The 16,994-nt window shown below is 38.5% G+C and overlaps 1 protein-coding gene across 2 annotated transcripts in view; it reads left to right on the top strand.

Moving 5' to 3' along the window:
* klhdc8b (kelch domain containing 8B) overlaps positions 1-16,994 on the top strand; it is a 225,985-nt gene that overhangs the window by 162,315 nt on the left and 46,676 nt on the right. For both annotated transcript variants that reach the window (XM_006804065.2, XM_035913509.2), the window contains one exon: positions 6,989-7,213. In XM_006804065.2, coding sequence (XP_006804128.2) covers positions 6,989-7,213 — 225 coding nt within the window. The remainder of the gene's footprint in view (positions 1-6,988; positions 7,214-16,994) is intronic.

The raw sequence follows: 16,994 nt of genomic DNA, 5'->3' as shown, positions 1-16,994 counted from the left end.
CCATCTGCATAGCCAGAGGTTGTTGCATGGCAACCTCCTGGCACCTAACAGCATACACTACATTACTCTGTTTGGCACTCTGTTTGTGCCGTGGGACCAAATTCTTGGGGTGGACAATTTTTGGTGCAGCATGTTTTAGGTTTTGAAAGCCACAGAGTGTTTAGAGAAAATGCATCTCAGCTGTTCCCATGCTCCTGACACATAAGGGATCACTAAGGGTTTGTGCTTAGGCAGCAGTTGTCTCTCCTGGATTGCCTGGAGCTTTCTTTAGGTGCCTTCCCAGCTTCCCAGACAACAAATGTCCAGGTGGGATAACCACCTTTACTCAGGGCGTTCTTGATATGAATACAAAACATGTTCCCATCATCACAATGGATTTTTAGTGAATGTGAAATTAGTCTTTTTCATTGGTTTTTGCCTTGGACCTCTCACAGGGATGTCATTTTTGTGCAGTTTCTTAATTATCGTTGAATCATGAACTTAGAACTTAGCTGACACAAGTGAGGCCAACATATATCTAAATGTTGTTCTGGGTTCTTATCTGACCTCCTGGATGAGTCACTGATGCATCCTTGGAGTAATTTTGACAGACTGACCACTTCTGGGAAGTTTCACCAGTGTTTCAAGTTTTCCAGTTAAAGGATAAAGGCTTTCTCTGTCATTTACTTGAGCCCCCTAAACCTTAGAAATGACTTTGTAACCCTATCCAGACTCATTGAAGTGACTTTTTCTTTAGTTTCTTTTGCTGTACATGGTTTAGTTACTAATAAAACATGATCAATTTGTATTATATAGTTAGAATGTTAGAATGACATAATTTATGAATTATCATTATTTCTATTAGCTACAGCTTTAAGACTTTCATGTGAGTGCAATAACTATTCAACATTAACTAATCAATATTTTTTTGTTTAAAGTAATTGGAGGTTCTTTCAACACTTAAAATTTTAGTGTCTAAAATGTGTTTACATTTCATTTCCAAATGAACTCTGTGAGTTTTGAGACACAACAGTCAACAGTGGTAAATGACCTAAATAGTCACTTAAAGATCTTTTTGTACCTTAAACTCAGCTGATGCTTCCCTTATATCTCAGGTATGTGGAGCATAAATATTGGACTGACGTTCTGTTGGTGGGCAGAAGTTTGTCAGTTAATAAGTTTTAATCTTGCTTGACTTGATGGAAAAACAAATAAAAGTGAAATGAATCCAACAATGCAAAAGTGTTCTGATACAAGAAACACTGGCAACAGTGTTTCTTGTATCAGTGTTTCTTGTGTTTTAAAAGATTAATTGGGGAATATCCGTTTGCCTCGTAATGAGCTCTCCAACACTTGAGTTATAAAGTGTGAGAAAACAGAGAGAGACGAGGTCAAAGCAGGAGGTCAAGCAGGTGGAGTTCAGATGGTGTTCATTTATCTGATGACTCAGTGTAACACTGATATATATGGTGAAGAAATGAGTTTATCACAGGTCAAACAACAACATCCATCACCCTGACAAATGATTGCTGTCTGCCACAAAGTGACCTCCCTTTCATCATCAGACAAACAAGCCAACATTTGGGCAATGTGGCTGCAAACAGAATTCTATATTCACGTAAAAACAACAGATGTGCAGACGCGTCCTGCACTCTTTTAGCACTGCATCATTTTAAAGGCTCTTTTTCTGACCTGAGTTAGACTTGAATTTAGGATTTTAGTCATGTTAAAGCAACTAAAGGTTTGTAAACTAATGGCTCAAGTACACTCTGTTACCTGTCTCTAAGACTCAGAACCATGCAGCATCTTCTCCTTTGTCTAAAAGAACTCAAACTAAACTCAAACTAAAAAGAAGATGTGTTCAAAATGTGCTAAGACAATGCAAAGAAAAGTCTGGCAAATAGTAGAAGAAATGGCATAGCACCTTAAATGTAATTCAGTGTCTGCTACCTATGATGTACCCTAACACTGAATACCACGGCCACCAGTCCAACATACAACAATACTTTTGTACTTTTAGGCAGCAGGCATCGTATGTCAAACTGCACAGTGTTTGTGTGTTTGCAGATATTTGTTGAGCAGTTAGAAATACAGCATTTGAAATAACCTGTTAAAAAAAAAAGTGGTCACTTTATGCTTTTCAATAGCAACCAAAGCTTATGGACACCTGCACCGTAAATACTATCTCAAATGAATCAGGCTAACTTTATCCTGTGAAGATAGTCCTATAAATGACGTCTTTTGTGTATTATTGTTTGCTTCATTTAACTTAAAATCAGTTTGATGTTTGCAGGCATATTATGACAGGAAATAATAACTCCCACCACATGTCTTAAAGTTTATTGAAACGTTCCCGTTTCAAAATTATGAGGAGCAGAAAGTAGAGATTTTGTGTTAAAATGTAGTGAGTAAAAACAAAAAGCAAATAATGTAAAATAAATTCATAAGTACAGATATCAATTAAATATGACACTTCTAAATAATTATAGTAACAAAATATGTGTACTTCATCTACTTTCCACCTCTGCTTGGTGTCCTGGACAGCAAATGTTTGCACATCAGCTGCTTTAGTGGAGAAGAGAAAAGAGAAAAGGCTTCTTCTTTAAAACCAACTCCCAAGTTTCAACAAAATCACATGGTATAGTAAAAATAGCCACAAAAACAAATAAGCAAAAAATAAATAAATCCAAACAAACAAACAAAATCTTTAAGTTTTAAGTAGAAGAGTAAACTCATTCATGTTGGTGTGGCTGCAGCTAATGATGCCGGGAAGTGCATGGGACAGAGAGCGATGACTAGTCTAAAGTGCAGCCACGTGGTCTGTGCACAGATGGGAGTTTAATCATATTATATCACATTAGACACAGACTAATTTGTAATATACCAAGAGAATATAAATAATTTATGCTGTTTTTTAAGCTGTCCCTCTCTCTCTCTCTCTGTGACTGTAATGTCTTCTCGCTGGGATTGCGTTAAAGCTTTACCGCACCTTGCACATTCATGCTGCTTCTACAGCTGCTGCTGCACTTGAGGGGGTTGTTCTCTTCAGCGGGTGCTTGAACATCTTTTCATTTAAATTCCCTGTGTTCCCAGTCAACAGTGGCCTTGTTGCCAAATGACGTAACTCACGAGGCTTCCTACCGCTTTGAAATTCTTGTGCATGCGTGCCTCCGTGTGTTCACAGTACACATCAAGGATTTTGCAGCAGCGTCGTGGTTAGCAATCAGGACACGTGTAGCTGAAAAACAGTTGTCAGCAAAGTGAAGGATGACGAAAAAGATTATTCAGTGAAACAAATACGCGAGTGTAAAAACACACACAGCACTGGATGAATACTGCACCACACTTCATCAGCAGCAAATAAAGATAAAGAATCTAAATCATGACAAAAACAAACATCTTCATTTTTACCACTGAATTTACTGCATAAAGGAGATAGACACACTCTCAACAAGTAAATCATAAATGGTGTTTAAACCAGCCAGCACTCTGTACTTTCATCCCCAGTAAGAATCTTGGATAGCTGATGAATTACTGTAACAACAAACATCACAAATCTCAGAATGCACACCATTACACGGCAGTTTTCCTGCTTATTCTTTTTTTATCGGCAGTTTGGGAGACATCCAAGTGTTAGCTTCTGCTGGAAGCAAAAGTGAGAAATGCTTACAGCAACATACGTATAACATTTCAACCATTTGTTACTGAACCACAATGTAATATATATTCCTTATCAGCCAATGTGGAACACAGAATGGACATGAATAAAGAGCAAAAAATATGAAAAAGGACAACAGCAATCTGGCACTGCAGTAGCTAACTTACTCATAAAGTACAGTTAAACAAGATGTTTTAGTTAATAATAGCTACAACTGAAAAACGTATATTAGTATATTTTCTCTAATGAATGCCTATGTAAATTATTTTTAACACATGAAACAAACAGTTTTCCTTAAGATTTACAATGTGTAGGTATTTATTTAGTCATTTATGCGCTAAATGGTAAAATGGTAAATGGCCTGTATTTGTATAGCGCTTTTACTAGTCCCGCCTAGGGACCCCAAAGCGCTTTTACACGTCCAGTCATCCACCCATTCACTCTCACATTCACACACTGGTGGAGGCAAGCTACAGTTGTAGCCACAGCTGCCCTGGGGCAGACTGACAGAAGCGAGGCTGCCATATCGCGCCATCGGCCCTTCTGGCCAACACCAGTAGGCGGTAGGTGAAGTGTCTTGCCCAAGGACACAACGACCGAGACTGTCCGAGCCGGGGCTCGAACCGGCAACCTTCCGATTACAAGGCGAACTCCCAACTCTTGAGCCACGATCGCCCTACGCCCGCTAAAGGTGGATCTCCTGTCTCCTCCTTGCTACTTTAAAATTTTAAGTTTGTTGACAATTGAAATGACAGTTTTGATCAGCAAATAGCTAATTGCTACACCAATAGTAATGGTTATATTAAAAAAATAAGCAAAGCTCTATAATTCACATTTGTAGAATGCACTCCATACACACATTGTTTATGCTCAGAGATGTCTTGTTTATTTAGGCTTCTTTATGCAAAAACCCACAGTCTGGTCAGCGCTGGTCTCAGCTTTTCCAACAACCCCCTCTCTCGTCTCCCGCCTCACTAAGAAGGGGAAAAAAGACTCATCAGTCCAAACACCGCCAGCTGTGTTCTCACCTGCCTCCCCGGCACTGCCCCCTTGAGCTCACTGCACCACTCCTCCCCTGCAGTTGAGCCAGGGAACACACCTCCGCCACTATGTTATTTTTATGTTACCCCTACCCAAATGTTTACTGCGACTTTACTGCACCTCTACAGTGCTAACATGCTAATGTTTTTCAGATACCCACCTGAGACCCAACCTATTCATTTATTCTCTGTGTCACCCTTTGCTTTATGTAATATCATTTAGAAGTCTGAAGGTTAGGATTTGAAATCACATGCGATCATATTTCACCAACAAAGTATACCTGGAGAAATTTAGCTTATGCCAATACTGGCTAGCTTGGTAAGCAATGATGCTGAATGCGATACTAATATCACCTTAGGAGGCCATTTGATGCACTGTAGGTTTTTGTTAGTTTTTTTTAGTTTTGGATGCTTTATTATTTTTTTTTTTTAAATAATTGCTATGTTAATTACGCCAATTTAAAATGTTATGATGTTGGTGGTAGCTAATGGTAGCTAATGTTTAATTAGGTTGGTGGAGTTTACTGTTGCTACATTAACATATTTTAATAGATGTAATTTCACTTTTCCCTGTCTCTGTACAAATGTAGAGCCAAAGTATAGTAGGAATGGATGCTTGTTGTCTTCCACTGGTGACAGACTGTAATTTTAACCTGTACAGTAGTGACTGGTGCTTGGAGATGTGGTATTGATTGGTATTGGTATTACTGATATTGGTCTTTCACTCCCTAGGACTGTTGTGGATGCTCACAAAATGATTATTAATGATTAGCAGGATTAGTATTTTCTCACTGACAAGCTACAAATAATACATAGATAAATTGTGTTTGGAGCTTGTCAGCTATTGAAACAGACAACAGTGAACCACACAGTTCATGAAACAGTCCTTTGATGTTCTTACATACCGATCCCAATGGTGTTCTGCAAAGCTCCTTCATTCTCAGCATCTGTCAGTCATAACAATTAACCAAGTTGCTAATAAAAAAAGAGCTATTCAGAAAATCAATTAACCGTAATTCATCTTCGTTAAAAGAACCTAGTAAGAAAATGGAACAAATTAAAATATTAATAATACAGTAAGACTGATTATGCATGCGCTAGCTTCTACCTTTAGCTATGAAGGCTTATGAAGCAACGGGCCAAAGACTAATGGATTCTTTTGTTTTTTGTTTTTTTTTATTGTCCAGATTTCTCTATTATGTATAATCTACATAGCAGAGAGAAATCTGTTATATAGATTATACAGATGGCTTATTTTTGCTGGGCTGAATTTGGTTTAGAATGCAGCTCAGGCCCGTGATTATATGTAGATTTGTGCAAAAGCTGTCTCCTTCAGTAGTGCAGCAGTCCAGATTCTCTGTTTTACACTTTTGCCAAAATGTTAGTCTGTGGAGTATTGCAGCAACACTAAAACCATATGTGAACTATGTACTCTCATGGAAAGTCATACACAGTAGTTTCTGCTGCAATCAACCAAATCTTTTGCATGGAATCTCTTTTTCTCACATGTAATGCTTCCCACACAGTTCGACTCTTTGTCTCGCTACTGCTATCGATCTCTTTGCCACTCTGCCCACTCCAGCTGACCCTCTTCCACTTTCTTCTCTCACTCCTCCACATTCTGTTCTTCTCTTTCTATAATGCTTTCTATAATTTCTCTGTCACTCTCTCATATTCTTTACATTTCCCATCTTTTCCGCTGCCTCCCTCCCTATTTGCCTCTCACCCCTGGCCCCCACCCCTGCGCTGCTTTCAACCCCCCTGTTCCCATCATTCAAACTCTTACTGCCCGCTCCATGCAGGCTCTCTCTCTCTCTCTCTGTCTCACAAAGCTTGCCTTCCCCTTGTAGTCGTATTTTACAAGGTTAAGTTATGATTTGTGGAAGTAAACAACTCCTAAGTGTCCTAGGGGAGCTCCCTGCTGCTGTGCTCTCCTTTCAGCCCAAAATGAAATGTGGTCCCAGCGCTGGTCTGTGCACTCGCTAGACTTTGACATAAATGCCAAGAAAACTATGTGACAGGCACTGGGGATTAAAAAGCAATAAAACAGGAAATGGAAACAGGGACAAACAGTGTCACACAGAAAATTTGCATTTGTCCTTGGCTTGTTGTTTGTGCACATGATAATATTTCTGGGAATATATTTCATTTATGAGAAGGGGCATGCAGTTTCCATGTCTTCATGATAATACACAGGTGACTTTGTCAGTTCGCTCACATTTCACTTCTCTGGATTTTAATAGAATCTCTTGTAATTGTAAAGCTTTGTCATAATCACAAATTCACTAAATCTCTCTCCCCTCTCCTCCAGGTGGTCGCCAGGGAAAGATGCCGGTGACAGCACTGGAGGCTTTTGACCTGGAGATGAAGAGCTGGACACGCTATTCCTGCATCCCCAGCCGGAGGGTCTTTTCCTGCTGTGCTTCAAATGACCGAAGCCTCTTCAGCCTTGGGGGCCTCCAGCAGCCGGGGCCGCATAACTTTTACTCCAGACCTCACTTTGTCAGCACCACGGAAGAGTATGATCTGGATCAAGGTAAGCTGTTATTTAACCCTGAAGGAAGTCATGAGTTTAAGATGACATTTTTAAGGTCGAACTCAAGGGATGAAATACAGCCTGAAGGAGCAGGAGCTTTCTGGGTGATCCGTTAAACTGGTTAGGCAGCGGTTTTGATGCTTTCACTCTCTCTTTCACTCTCTTTAAATGGGTTTGAGTATTGGAGACTAGCCCATTATAGTTAGATGGCAAGTTTTTTGTAAAATTTTCTACCTGTCCAATAGTGCTATACCTGCCTGACCACCACAAATAAGGTAAATGGTTCTTATATAGCACTTTTCTACTCTGTCTTGAGCACTCAAAGAGTTTTACACAAATTCTACATTCACCCATTCACATCCATTTGCACAATGCACATTTTTCTACTGTTTCTAAGTGCTTCCTAATTTTTATCCACACACATTCATACTCCAGTGGATGCACCAGAGAACAACATGGGGTTAGTATATTGCCCAAGGACACTTGGCATGCAGAGTGGACATGTATATTTACATAATTTCTTTCTCCTCTTCCCTCATTTTCCACCTCCTCATCTTTCTCACTTCAAGCATTATATAATGAACTGAGCTCATGGCTCTAACACATGAAAATGTGCATAAACATGCTTATTTATTTCTCATATTGTGGCAATTACTTATTGTCAGCAGATCACACACAAAATTCTCCCATCTCCGGACAGGTGACAATGAGTTGGCTAAAGGACAACAAGAAGGTTGTAAGTTAACATTATGGCAGCTAACATTAGGTTTGAGTATCCTAAAAATCACATTTTTCCTCTGAAAAACAATTTGATTACATTCTCACATCATAAGAGTTTATTCACCAAGTGCCTGAGTCTATCATTGGTAGATCCACTTCAAAGAAAGTTTCAATAATCCCAGCTAACAGCAGCTAACAGCAGTGCTTACTGACAGAAATGTTCAGGATATCCTCAACAACTCACCTATCGCTGTAATCAGGGATCAGGTTCGATGACTTGCTGACTTATAGCGGACTCCCAGGACACCAGGCATATTGACACTGCAGTCATATTGACAGCTGAGGTAAATGACATTTGTCATACAGTGGCAATTGTAGTTAGGAATATGCATTGAACTGGGATGTGAAAAATGTGGAGTGGACATGTGGAGTGTTCTTCCCACTCCCTTTCAATATGTAAATGAATCAGAACGGTAGCAATACTGAAATGTATTGATTTTTGTATAGTATTTTTTCTCTCTCTTATTTTCTTTACTAAATGTACCTGTACATTGTGGTGGACAAATTTTACACACTGTGCCTTTAAAAAGGACAAATTGCATAAAAGTTTAAAAGATAGATTAAACAGATCCTCTTTCCTTTCATAAAGAAAAAAATAAAACAAACAAAGAATAAATAAATAAGGAAAAATCACACACACATACTTGCAATGATGATATAACAAATTATGTATTTATGTATGTGAATTATTGAAAATGTCAGGAATATTATAAATTATGGAGCCTTATATTGCGTTATTTTAACATACACTGTTGTCATTGTGTTACAGCAAAGGCAGACAGTTAGAATGAACCACGTGTCAGCCTCACATAACACACAAATTTTAAAAAAACTACTCACATCCTTCCAGCTGAAGCCTTCTTATTGGGCTTTTCTTTCTGCACCTTAGCTTGTTAAATGAGCTGCCAAACAAATTTGCACAGCTACGATCAGTTTGCACTCTAGATAGCTAATTACCTGCTCATGTGCAGCACATTAAACCCTCAACAACTTGCATTTCTCTCCGGCTGGTCAAGATCAAACATATGGAGCAAATGTTCCTCATTTCAGTGATTAAAACACACACGCACACAAAGGAATGACAAACTGTGACTTCAGCGGACGGCAGCAGGAGCGAGAATTTGTTTTAGTGCGTTAATATATATAATGCTTTCATTATTTTAGTGTAGTGATTATATTTAATGTTGTGAAAATGGCTTTGCTTCACCGTCCTTTAATAGTGTCTGTTTAAGTAAAGAAGGATCTCTCCTTTAATACGAAAAGGCTACAGGATGTTTAGTATTATCACAAAATGCAATAAGTTTAACGTGTCAAACAGGAACAGAGAGAAACAAGGCTTTTTACCACAATGAGGGGATTACAAATGCAAGCCTGGTTTAATTAAGTACTTTCTCCAGTTGAGGTAACTAAAGTTCCAAGTCCACTTTTAGAGCACTTCATGTACCTATGCTTGATAGACATCAAGCATAGGTACAAAACATCACAATTCGAGACTCCAGTTTCTTTCTCAGTTCCTTTTTGCTGCTGTGGTCTGTGTTATCATACCTCAGCTGGCTTAAGGTGTATAGGATCTTGTCTGAATACAATGTATACATGCAGCGGTATCCTGGTTTCTTTCAAAATGCTGCAGCTTACATGTTTAAATGTCATTTTGTTTAAAACGAACATAAACACAGGAATGGAGTGCTTCAGAACTTGATCGTAAGCAGGATACTCACCTCTATATAAGCTCACCTAATGTGTAGTTCGTGTTATGGATACTGCTGTGTTGTGCTAGTGTTGGGGTAAACAATATTCACATTCTTTCTTCTACTCCGTTATTTGAAACTGTGGCACAATGGATGGCTGCTCAAATAGTCACGTCCTTAAGCTGTTTTCTATCCTAACTTAAATTGTATAGGACAGCGGTCCACAAGCCAGGTCACAGACCAGTACGAGTTGAGGTTCAGGTGTAAATATATAGTTTCCAAGGTTTCTATTGTCAGATATAAGCCAGTCTGTGGCACAAAAAAAGTTGGGTACCGCTGGTATAGGACCCATGGAAGGAAATGTTATGTAATGCCTATTGTGGTCAACAGGGAGCATATATGATGAGGGACCCTTCTGAGGAAAAGAGCAAGGGGAGCTGTAGCCACCAATGAACACTAAAAAATGTTCAGACATGACCTAGACCACTGCAGAGCCATTTCAGATATACCCACCCAGGAGTAATTCAGACAAAGCAGTCCAGTTACTCTGCTTTGTGAATTCCTGTATGCTTGAATAATTTCAGTAGATAAGGAGAAGCTGCCTGGTAAATAGCTTAATGGAATCAGCGGTTGGGTTTCTCACAGTGTGTGCTATGCCACCCTGGAGCACTTGGAATGGGGAATACAAAGCAGCCCAAATATGGGAAGATTATACATTAGTTGAGTCAGATCATATCAAATCAAATCCACACTGTTGATGATGATGCTGCAGAATCCTGACCAGTGAAAGAAATGGGCAAACACTTCTACCACACGGTTTGTCGATTGACTCACTTTAAATGTTGATGCATAAAACATGACTGAACAAATGCATGTATGCAATGTTGGCAATAAATCTGATTTGAGTAATGACAACACTTCAGGCGCTTAAAGGTGCCCTTAGCTGCTGCAAATCTGTCAATGATTTTAACTGTTTGCTTTATTAATACCTCAGGAGTCAAAACAGAGTGAATCATTAGGATTATGTGGGATATAAGCTTTAATTAACCCACATTATTATTTAGTGATTTTGTGCAAGGATTATAACATATGCTCCAAATCCCATTTGAAGCGTGAAATCAGAGTGTGGCTCCTCACATATACTATTACGCTGTAATTAAGTCTGTTGTAGGCAAATGAGATATTTGATGTTACAGAAGGGTGAAAGCTGAGTGAAACATTTTTAATATAGCAGAAACAGTTCATGTATCCTCAAAATCCACACATTTTAAGTAAAGTTAAGTGGTTTAATGTCATGTTGAAACTAAGCAGCAATATTGCCATAAACAATCTTTCATATATGCATATTTCTCTGGCACTTACATTCAGCAGGGAGCTTGTGGTTTAAGTGCAATGTTATACTGACTGTCAATCTGATTTGTAGATGTTTATTGCAGGATGTGAAGCCAGCTGCATCAGTCATTTGTTCTTCTGCAGATAAAACCGAGGAGATCTGTTTGTGTGCCTTCGGTGACAGATGATGATTCAAACACTGTCACCTTGCAGTTCATGAGAACCCTTTCAAATGTGACATTTCAATCATGTGAGAAACATGGTCTTTAGCTGTCATCTCCCTTTCTATATGTGTGTGTGTGTGTGTGTGTGTGTGTGTGTGTGTGTGTGTGTGTGTGTGTGTGTGTGTGTGTGTGTGATTGCTTTACCTTTTTTGCTTTCTTTCAAAATTTATTATATATCTTTTACCATTTTTATACTTCCATATTGTTGTATATACACTACATCAGTGATTCTAAAACTGTTACCCATGGCCCAGAGAGCCATGGTAGCCATGGGTTAAATTACTATAAATATTTATATATTTACAATAAAAACTGATGAACTGGAGTCATGTGATTTAAATTAGTTTGTTTTAACTTCTTTGGCAGACCAGTTTCTGATAAAGAACTACACCATGTCAAGTAAAAAAAGACCAAAAGGCCAAAGCATCACGTGACAAAAACATTTTCCTCGTCTTCACCACTCCTTCTTCTTTTTCTTCAAAGGAACAAAGAGAAGAAGTGATTGATGGTAAATGGACTGATTCCTATACAGCACTTTTCTGCTCTCGCAGAGTACTCAAACAGCATGCCACATTCACCCAATCACACCCATTCTTACAAGCACTTTTTCTATACTGAGTGCTTTCTAACTACATTCAAGCACATTCAACTTGGGGTTAGTATCTTGCCCAAGAATATTTGACATGCAGACTGGAGTAGCCATCCCCATTGATTGAAATTAAGCGCAAAAAATGGAGGAAAAAGTAATTTAAGATCATAGTTGCACACAGTACAACACATTTAGCACGTTTGTCTAAGCTAAATGAAAAGATAATGGACAATGACGCATCACAATTGCAATAAAACAGTAATCCCCTATCAGACTGTTATCAAGTTATGACTGAAAGGAAGCAAGCTAGCATGTAAGTGCATGCAATCTGTTTGTGATAATACAACATTTAAAATGAAATGCAATGACCAGACAAGCACCAGCTGTAACGGTGGGTTTACTCTTGTTTGACAGAACCAAAAGATGATGTTGAGACAGCCGAGTTTCTGTTGTCAAAATACCAATGTCAGGCTTCAAAAGCCCTAAATGGGGCTACTGTGATTTTTCTTTTTTTCTGTTAATGCTATTACAGCTGTGGATGTTCATATGGCCAAAGCATCACATAATGATGTCATCATGCACAGTGAATCCCTCTGAGTGAGAAGCTCTTGCTTTAGACTCTGAACATTTGGTTTCTGACAGTTTTTTCTACTCTTTGCTTCTGTCACACACTTGATGACCTGAAAGGATGCAACAAAGATACCTGAACATGTTTTGAACTGCAAATCATGCAAAGCGAGTATCACTGAGCTCAGAAAGTATTGGACTGGAAATTAGGGAATTTTAACTAATGTAAGATTAATAAATTGTTATTAATATTTATTAATTATTGATTATTAATTGTAAAATTATTAATCCGATAATAATCATCACTGTTGGAAGAGTGAAATGTTGTTGTCATAGCGAGTACAGGCTGTGCTTGTGAAAGCCAAGATATGATGCTGTTAAATCTTATTCTGTACAAATACAATGTTTTGGATTTTTATGAGAAAAATAGTAAGTAAGGATTCTTGTGTGATTATTTGGAATTTTGGGAACAAACTAGATAAAGAGGTCAGTTCCCTCAAAATGGCAAGCATTCTCAATGGTGTGGACATTAAGTAGGATATGTAAGTGCTCAATTCAAGGCTAGAGTCTGCCCTTTTCAAGCAGCATGACTGAAAAATGTTTAAGTGTATACTGAATCTCAAGTAGCCTCAGAGACTGAATCGGTCCCCTAGAGTTTAAATGCTGTTAGATACAGCAATGCAATGTCTCAAAATATCCTCAGTCAAGCTGTGATGATTCATAGTCTTAGATAGATAAATAGATGGCCATAGTGACGCTTACTCCGCAATGAGTCGTGATTTGATTCTGCTTTCAAGAGCTGCGGAATGAAAAGAAAGCTGAGTTTGGACTTTAAAAGAAAGATTGAAGACACAAAGAGATATTATTAACTGAAGCCAAGATTTTTAGTGTTTTGGACACAAAGTGGAAAGTAATACATTTTTAAGTTTTGAAGTCTTTATAGCTTTGACTAAAATGCCAAATATTCTTTGCATTTAATCACTAACTTAGCATTCTTGTCTTTACTTTGATAAACCAAGACTCACAGTGAAATCTGTGGCAGTTTCTCTGCAGAGGCACTGATGCTCAGATGGTTCACCTTAATATGTGCTGGGTTTCAAAAAGAATACATTATAAAGGGTGTAGAAGTAGTTGTGGAAGTCATGACCAATACTGTGTTTCTAAGTTGTTGTTGAGCTTTTTTTCCTGTTTAATTCTATTCAGTGAAAGAAAATAAATTAACTAATTGGTCTGAAAGTCTGGTTGCTGTAGCTCAGGAGGTAGACTGGACATCTATTTATCTGTGGCTCAATCCCCAGCTGCTCCAACCAAATTTCCTTAGGCAAATACTAGGCCATTCATCCCAGTGTGAAAGCATTTAAGCATAAGGAAAAAAAGTGCTTTGGTGAATTAGGTGAGTTGTAGTAAGTACTCAGGTAGAGGAATTATAACACAGTATCGAATAGCCCAGGGATGGGGCAACTCCAGGCCTCAAGAGCCGGTGTCCTGCAGGATTTAGATGTGTACTTGAACCAACACAGCTGATTTAAATGGCTAAATTATCTTCTCAACATGTCTTGAAGTTCTCCAGAGGCCTGGAAATGAACTAATCATGTGATTCAGGTATCTTGACCCAGGGTGATTTGCCTCGGTGAGGCCTGAAGTTCCGCACCCCTGGAATAGCCCCACTAGCAGCTATTTACAGTTCAGCTGTTAGTGGGGCTCATGCTTAAACATTTACATTTTTATATTTTTCAAGGAAAAGGGAAAAACAGTATGGCTTCTTACTAGAAGGGTGTGTGTGCTGAACTGATTTAGGTTTGCAGTGCAGACCTTTCACCAGCTGAGAACTTTTAGAGCAGCGATGTCAAACTCATGTTACATCACCACTTTGATCTTAAATGAGCTGAACCAGTGAAGTTTCCTTTTTTGTCGGTTTAAAGAAGTTTAACTACACATTTAATCCCTGAGATGTCTTAATATAAGAAAAATAACTGCAAATTATAACAGTACCTATCAGCTTTTCTGTATGATAAAGGAATGATGCTAGTTAATGGTTAATGGTTAATCAGTTAGCACAACTCTTTGGGCTTTAATTCATGTGTAAAATTACAGGACAGTTTAGCTCACTGTGCAGAAATTATAAACTTTAAAAATGATAAATAAATAAATAAATTGTAAACTTTGTGAAGTAATCATCAATTTTATATATTTTTTTTAAACTTTGGATACTACAAAAGACACATTTCGATTGTAGACAATGAAGAAAAAAAAGGGAACTTTTCTGTTATTTACTTGTTTAGCTATTACTCTCTTACTTTGGTGTAGTATGAATAGCCACAGGGAGGTCTTTATCAGTAGAAAAGTCTTTAAAACCTATTAAAATACATTTGAAAAGTGAAAATGTATTCCCTCTTTCTGTTGGATTTAATCTTTGCCGGGTCACTTCTGGCCTCCTGCCCTTATCTTTAACACCCCAGAAAGACCCTTGGAGCTCAAGAGGTTAAAGCATAATAAAACAAAACCATAATAAAGAAGACTTGGGACTGTTGCGTGGCTAGAATGGAATATCAGACAAGAACAGGATAACATTGGGACTGAACTGATCTCCTCAGTTCTCAAACATTTATGGATTTTTGCTGTGTAGTGCTACAGTGAATAAAATATGGGATTCAAATGTGAGATTTGCAGATTATTGCATTCTGTTTTCATTTACATTTTACACAGCTTCCCATTTTATGGTATTGTTTTTGTTATGTTTTTCTCTTCTGTTTGTAAGGAAACATATGTGTTGGAGAAACTGGAGGGAAGTGTTTCACTTTGTATGGATGTGTGGGGGATTATGTTGCTGCTCCCTTGTGAAAAGATCAGTGTGTGTGTGTGTGTGTGTGTGTGTGTGCACGCAGTACTGTCTGTATGTACATTTGTGTCAAATCAAGCAAGTCTAACCATGATCCCTGTTAACAATGGCTCTTTTTGCCCCTCTGAAGCGGCTCAGGTTTAATGGGTTTGACTTTGAAGAATTGAGACTTTGGGTCTGAGGCTACGCTCAAATCAGCCCCTATTTTTGAAATTTGCCAACTTTTTGTGTGTGTAATACCAGTTCATATAACAAAACAGTGTACAAAGTCAACATAGAATCAGCTTTGCCCTGACTTCCACAAAAAGGTGAAAGAGGTAATGCTAATGGGATGCAGTTGTGGAACAGCCATAAACAAATAAAAACTAGGCATGTAGCTTCCAGCTCTAGACAGTGAAGCCAAAGTGAAAGTGCCTTAAACATTTAGTCTTTTTAAAGGCCACCAGGGGGCTGTGAACTTGTGGTCCTAAACAGGCCTCAGGCTTGACCTCAATAAAAAAGTTTATTGTCTCAGTCACTCAATTCAATTCAATTCAATTCAATTCAATTCAATTCAATTCAATTCAATTCAATTCAATTCAATTCAATTTTATTTATATAGCGCCAAATCACAAAAAAAAGTCGCCTCAAGGCGCTTCATAGATACAGAGAAAAGCCCAACAATCATATGACCCCCTATGAGCAAGCACTTTGGCGACAGTGGGAAGGAAAAACTCCCTTTTAACAGGAAGAAACCTCCGGCAGAACCAGGCTCAGGGAGGGGCGGCCATCTGCTGCAACCGGTTGGGGTGAGAGAAGGAAGACAGGATAAAAGACATGCTGTGGAAGAGAGACAGAGGTTAATAACAGATATGATTCAATGCAGAGAAGTCTATTAATACATAGTGAGTGAGAAAGGTGACCGGAAAGGAAAAACTCAATGCATCATGGGAATCCCCCGGCAGCCTACGTCTATTGCAGAATTACTAAGGGAGGATTCAGGGTCACCTGGTCCAGCCCTAGCTATATGCTTTAGCAAAAAGGAAAGTTTTAAGCCTAATCATAAAAGTAGAGATAGTGTCTGTCTCCCGAATCCAAACTGAAAGCTGGTTCCACAGAAGAGGGGCCTGAAAACTGAAGGCTCTCCCTCCCATTCTACTTTTAAATACTCTAGGAACAACAAGTAGGCCTGCAGAGCGAGAGCGAAGTGCTCTAATAGGGTGATATGGTACTACAAGGTCATTAAGATAAGATGGGGCCTGATTATTTAAGACCTTGTATGTGAGGAGCAGGATTTTGAATTCAATTCTGGATTTAACAGGAAGCCAATGAAGGGAAGCCAAAATAGGAGAAATATGCTCTCTCTTTCTAGTCCCTGTCAGGACTCTTGCTGCAGCATTTTGGATTAGCTGAAGGCTTTTCAGTGAGTTTTTTGGACATCCTGATAATAATGAATTGCAGTAGTCCAGCCTGGAAGTAATAAATGCATGAACTAGTTTTTCAGTGTCACTCTGAGACAGGATATTTCTAATTTTAGAGATGTTGCGCAAATGGAAAAACGCAGTCTTACATATTTGTTTAATATGTGCGTTGAAGGAAATATCCTGGTCAAAAATGACTCCAAGGTTCCTCACAGTGTTACTGGAGGCCAAGGTAATGCCATCCAGAGTAAGAATCTGGTTAGATACCATATTTCTAAGCTTTTCAGCGCCGAGTACAATAACCTCAGTTTTATCTGAATTAAGAAGCAGAAAGTTAGCGGCCATCCAGGTCTTTATGTCTT

The sequence above is a fragment of the Neolamprologus brichardi genome, chromosome 20 (assembly GCF_056152115.1).
Source record: "Neolamprologus brichardi isolate AB-2024 chromosome 20, ASM5615211v1, whole genome shotgun sequence".
Taxonomy (NCBI): domain Eukaryota; kingdom Metazoa; phylum Chordata; class Actinopteri; order Cichliformes; family Cichlidae; genus Neolamprologus; species Neolamprologus brichardi.
Note: the sequence above shows the minus strand (reverse complement) of the source record. Positions and strands in the feature narration are given on the sequence as shown.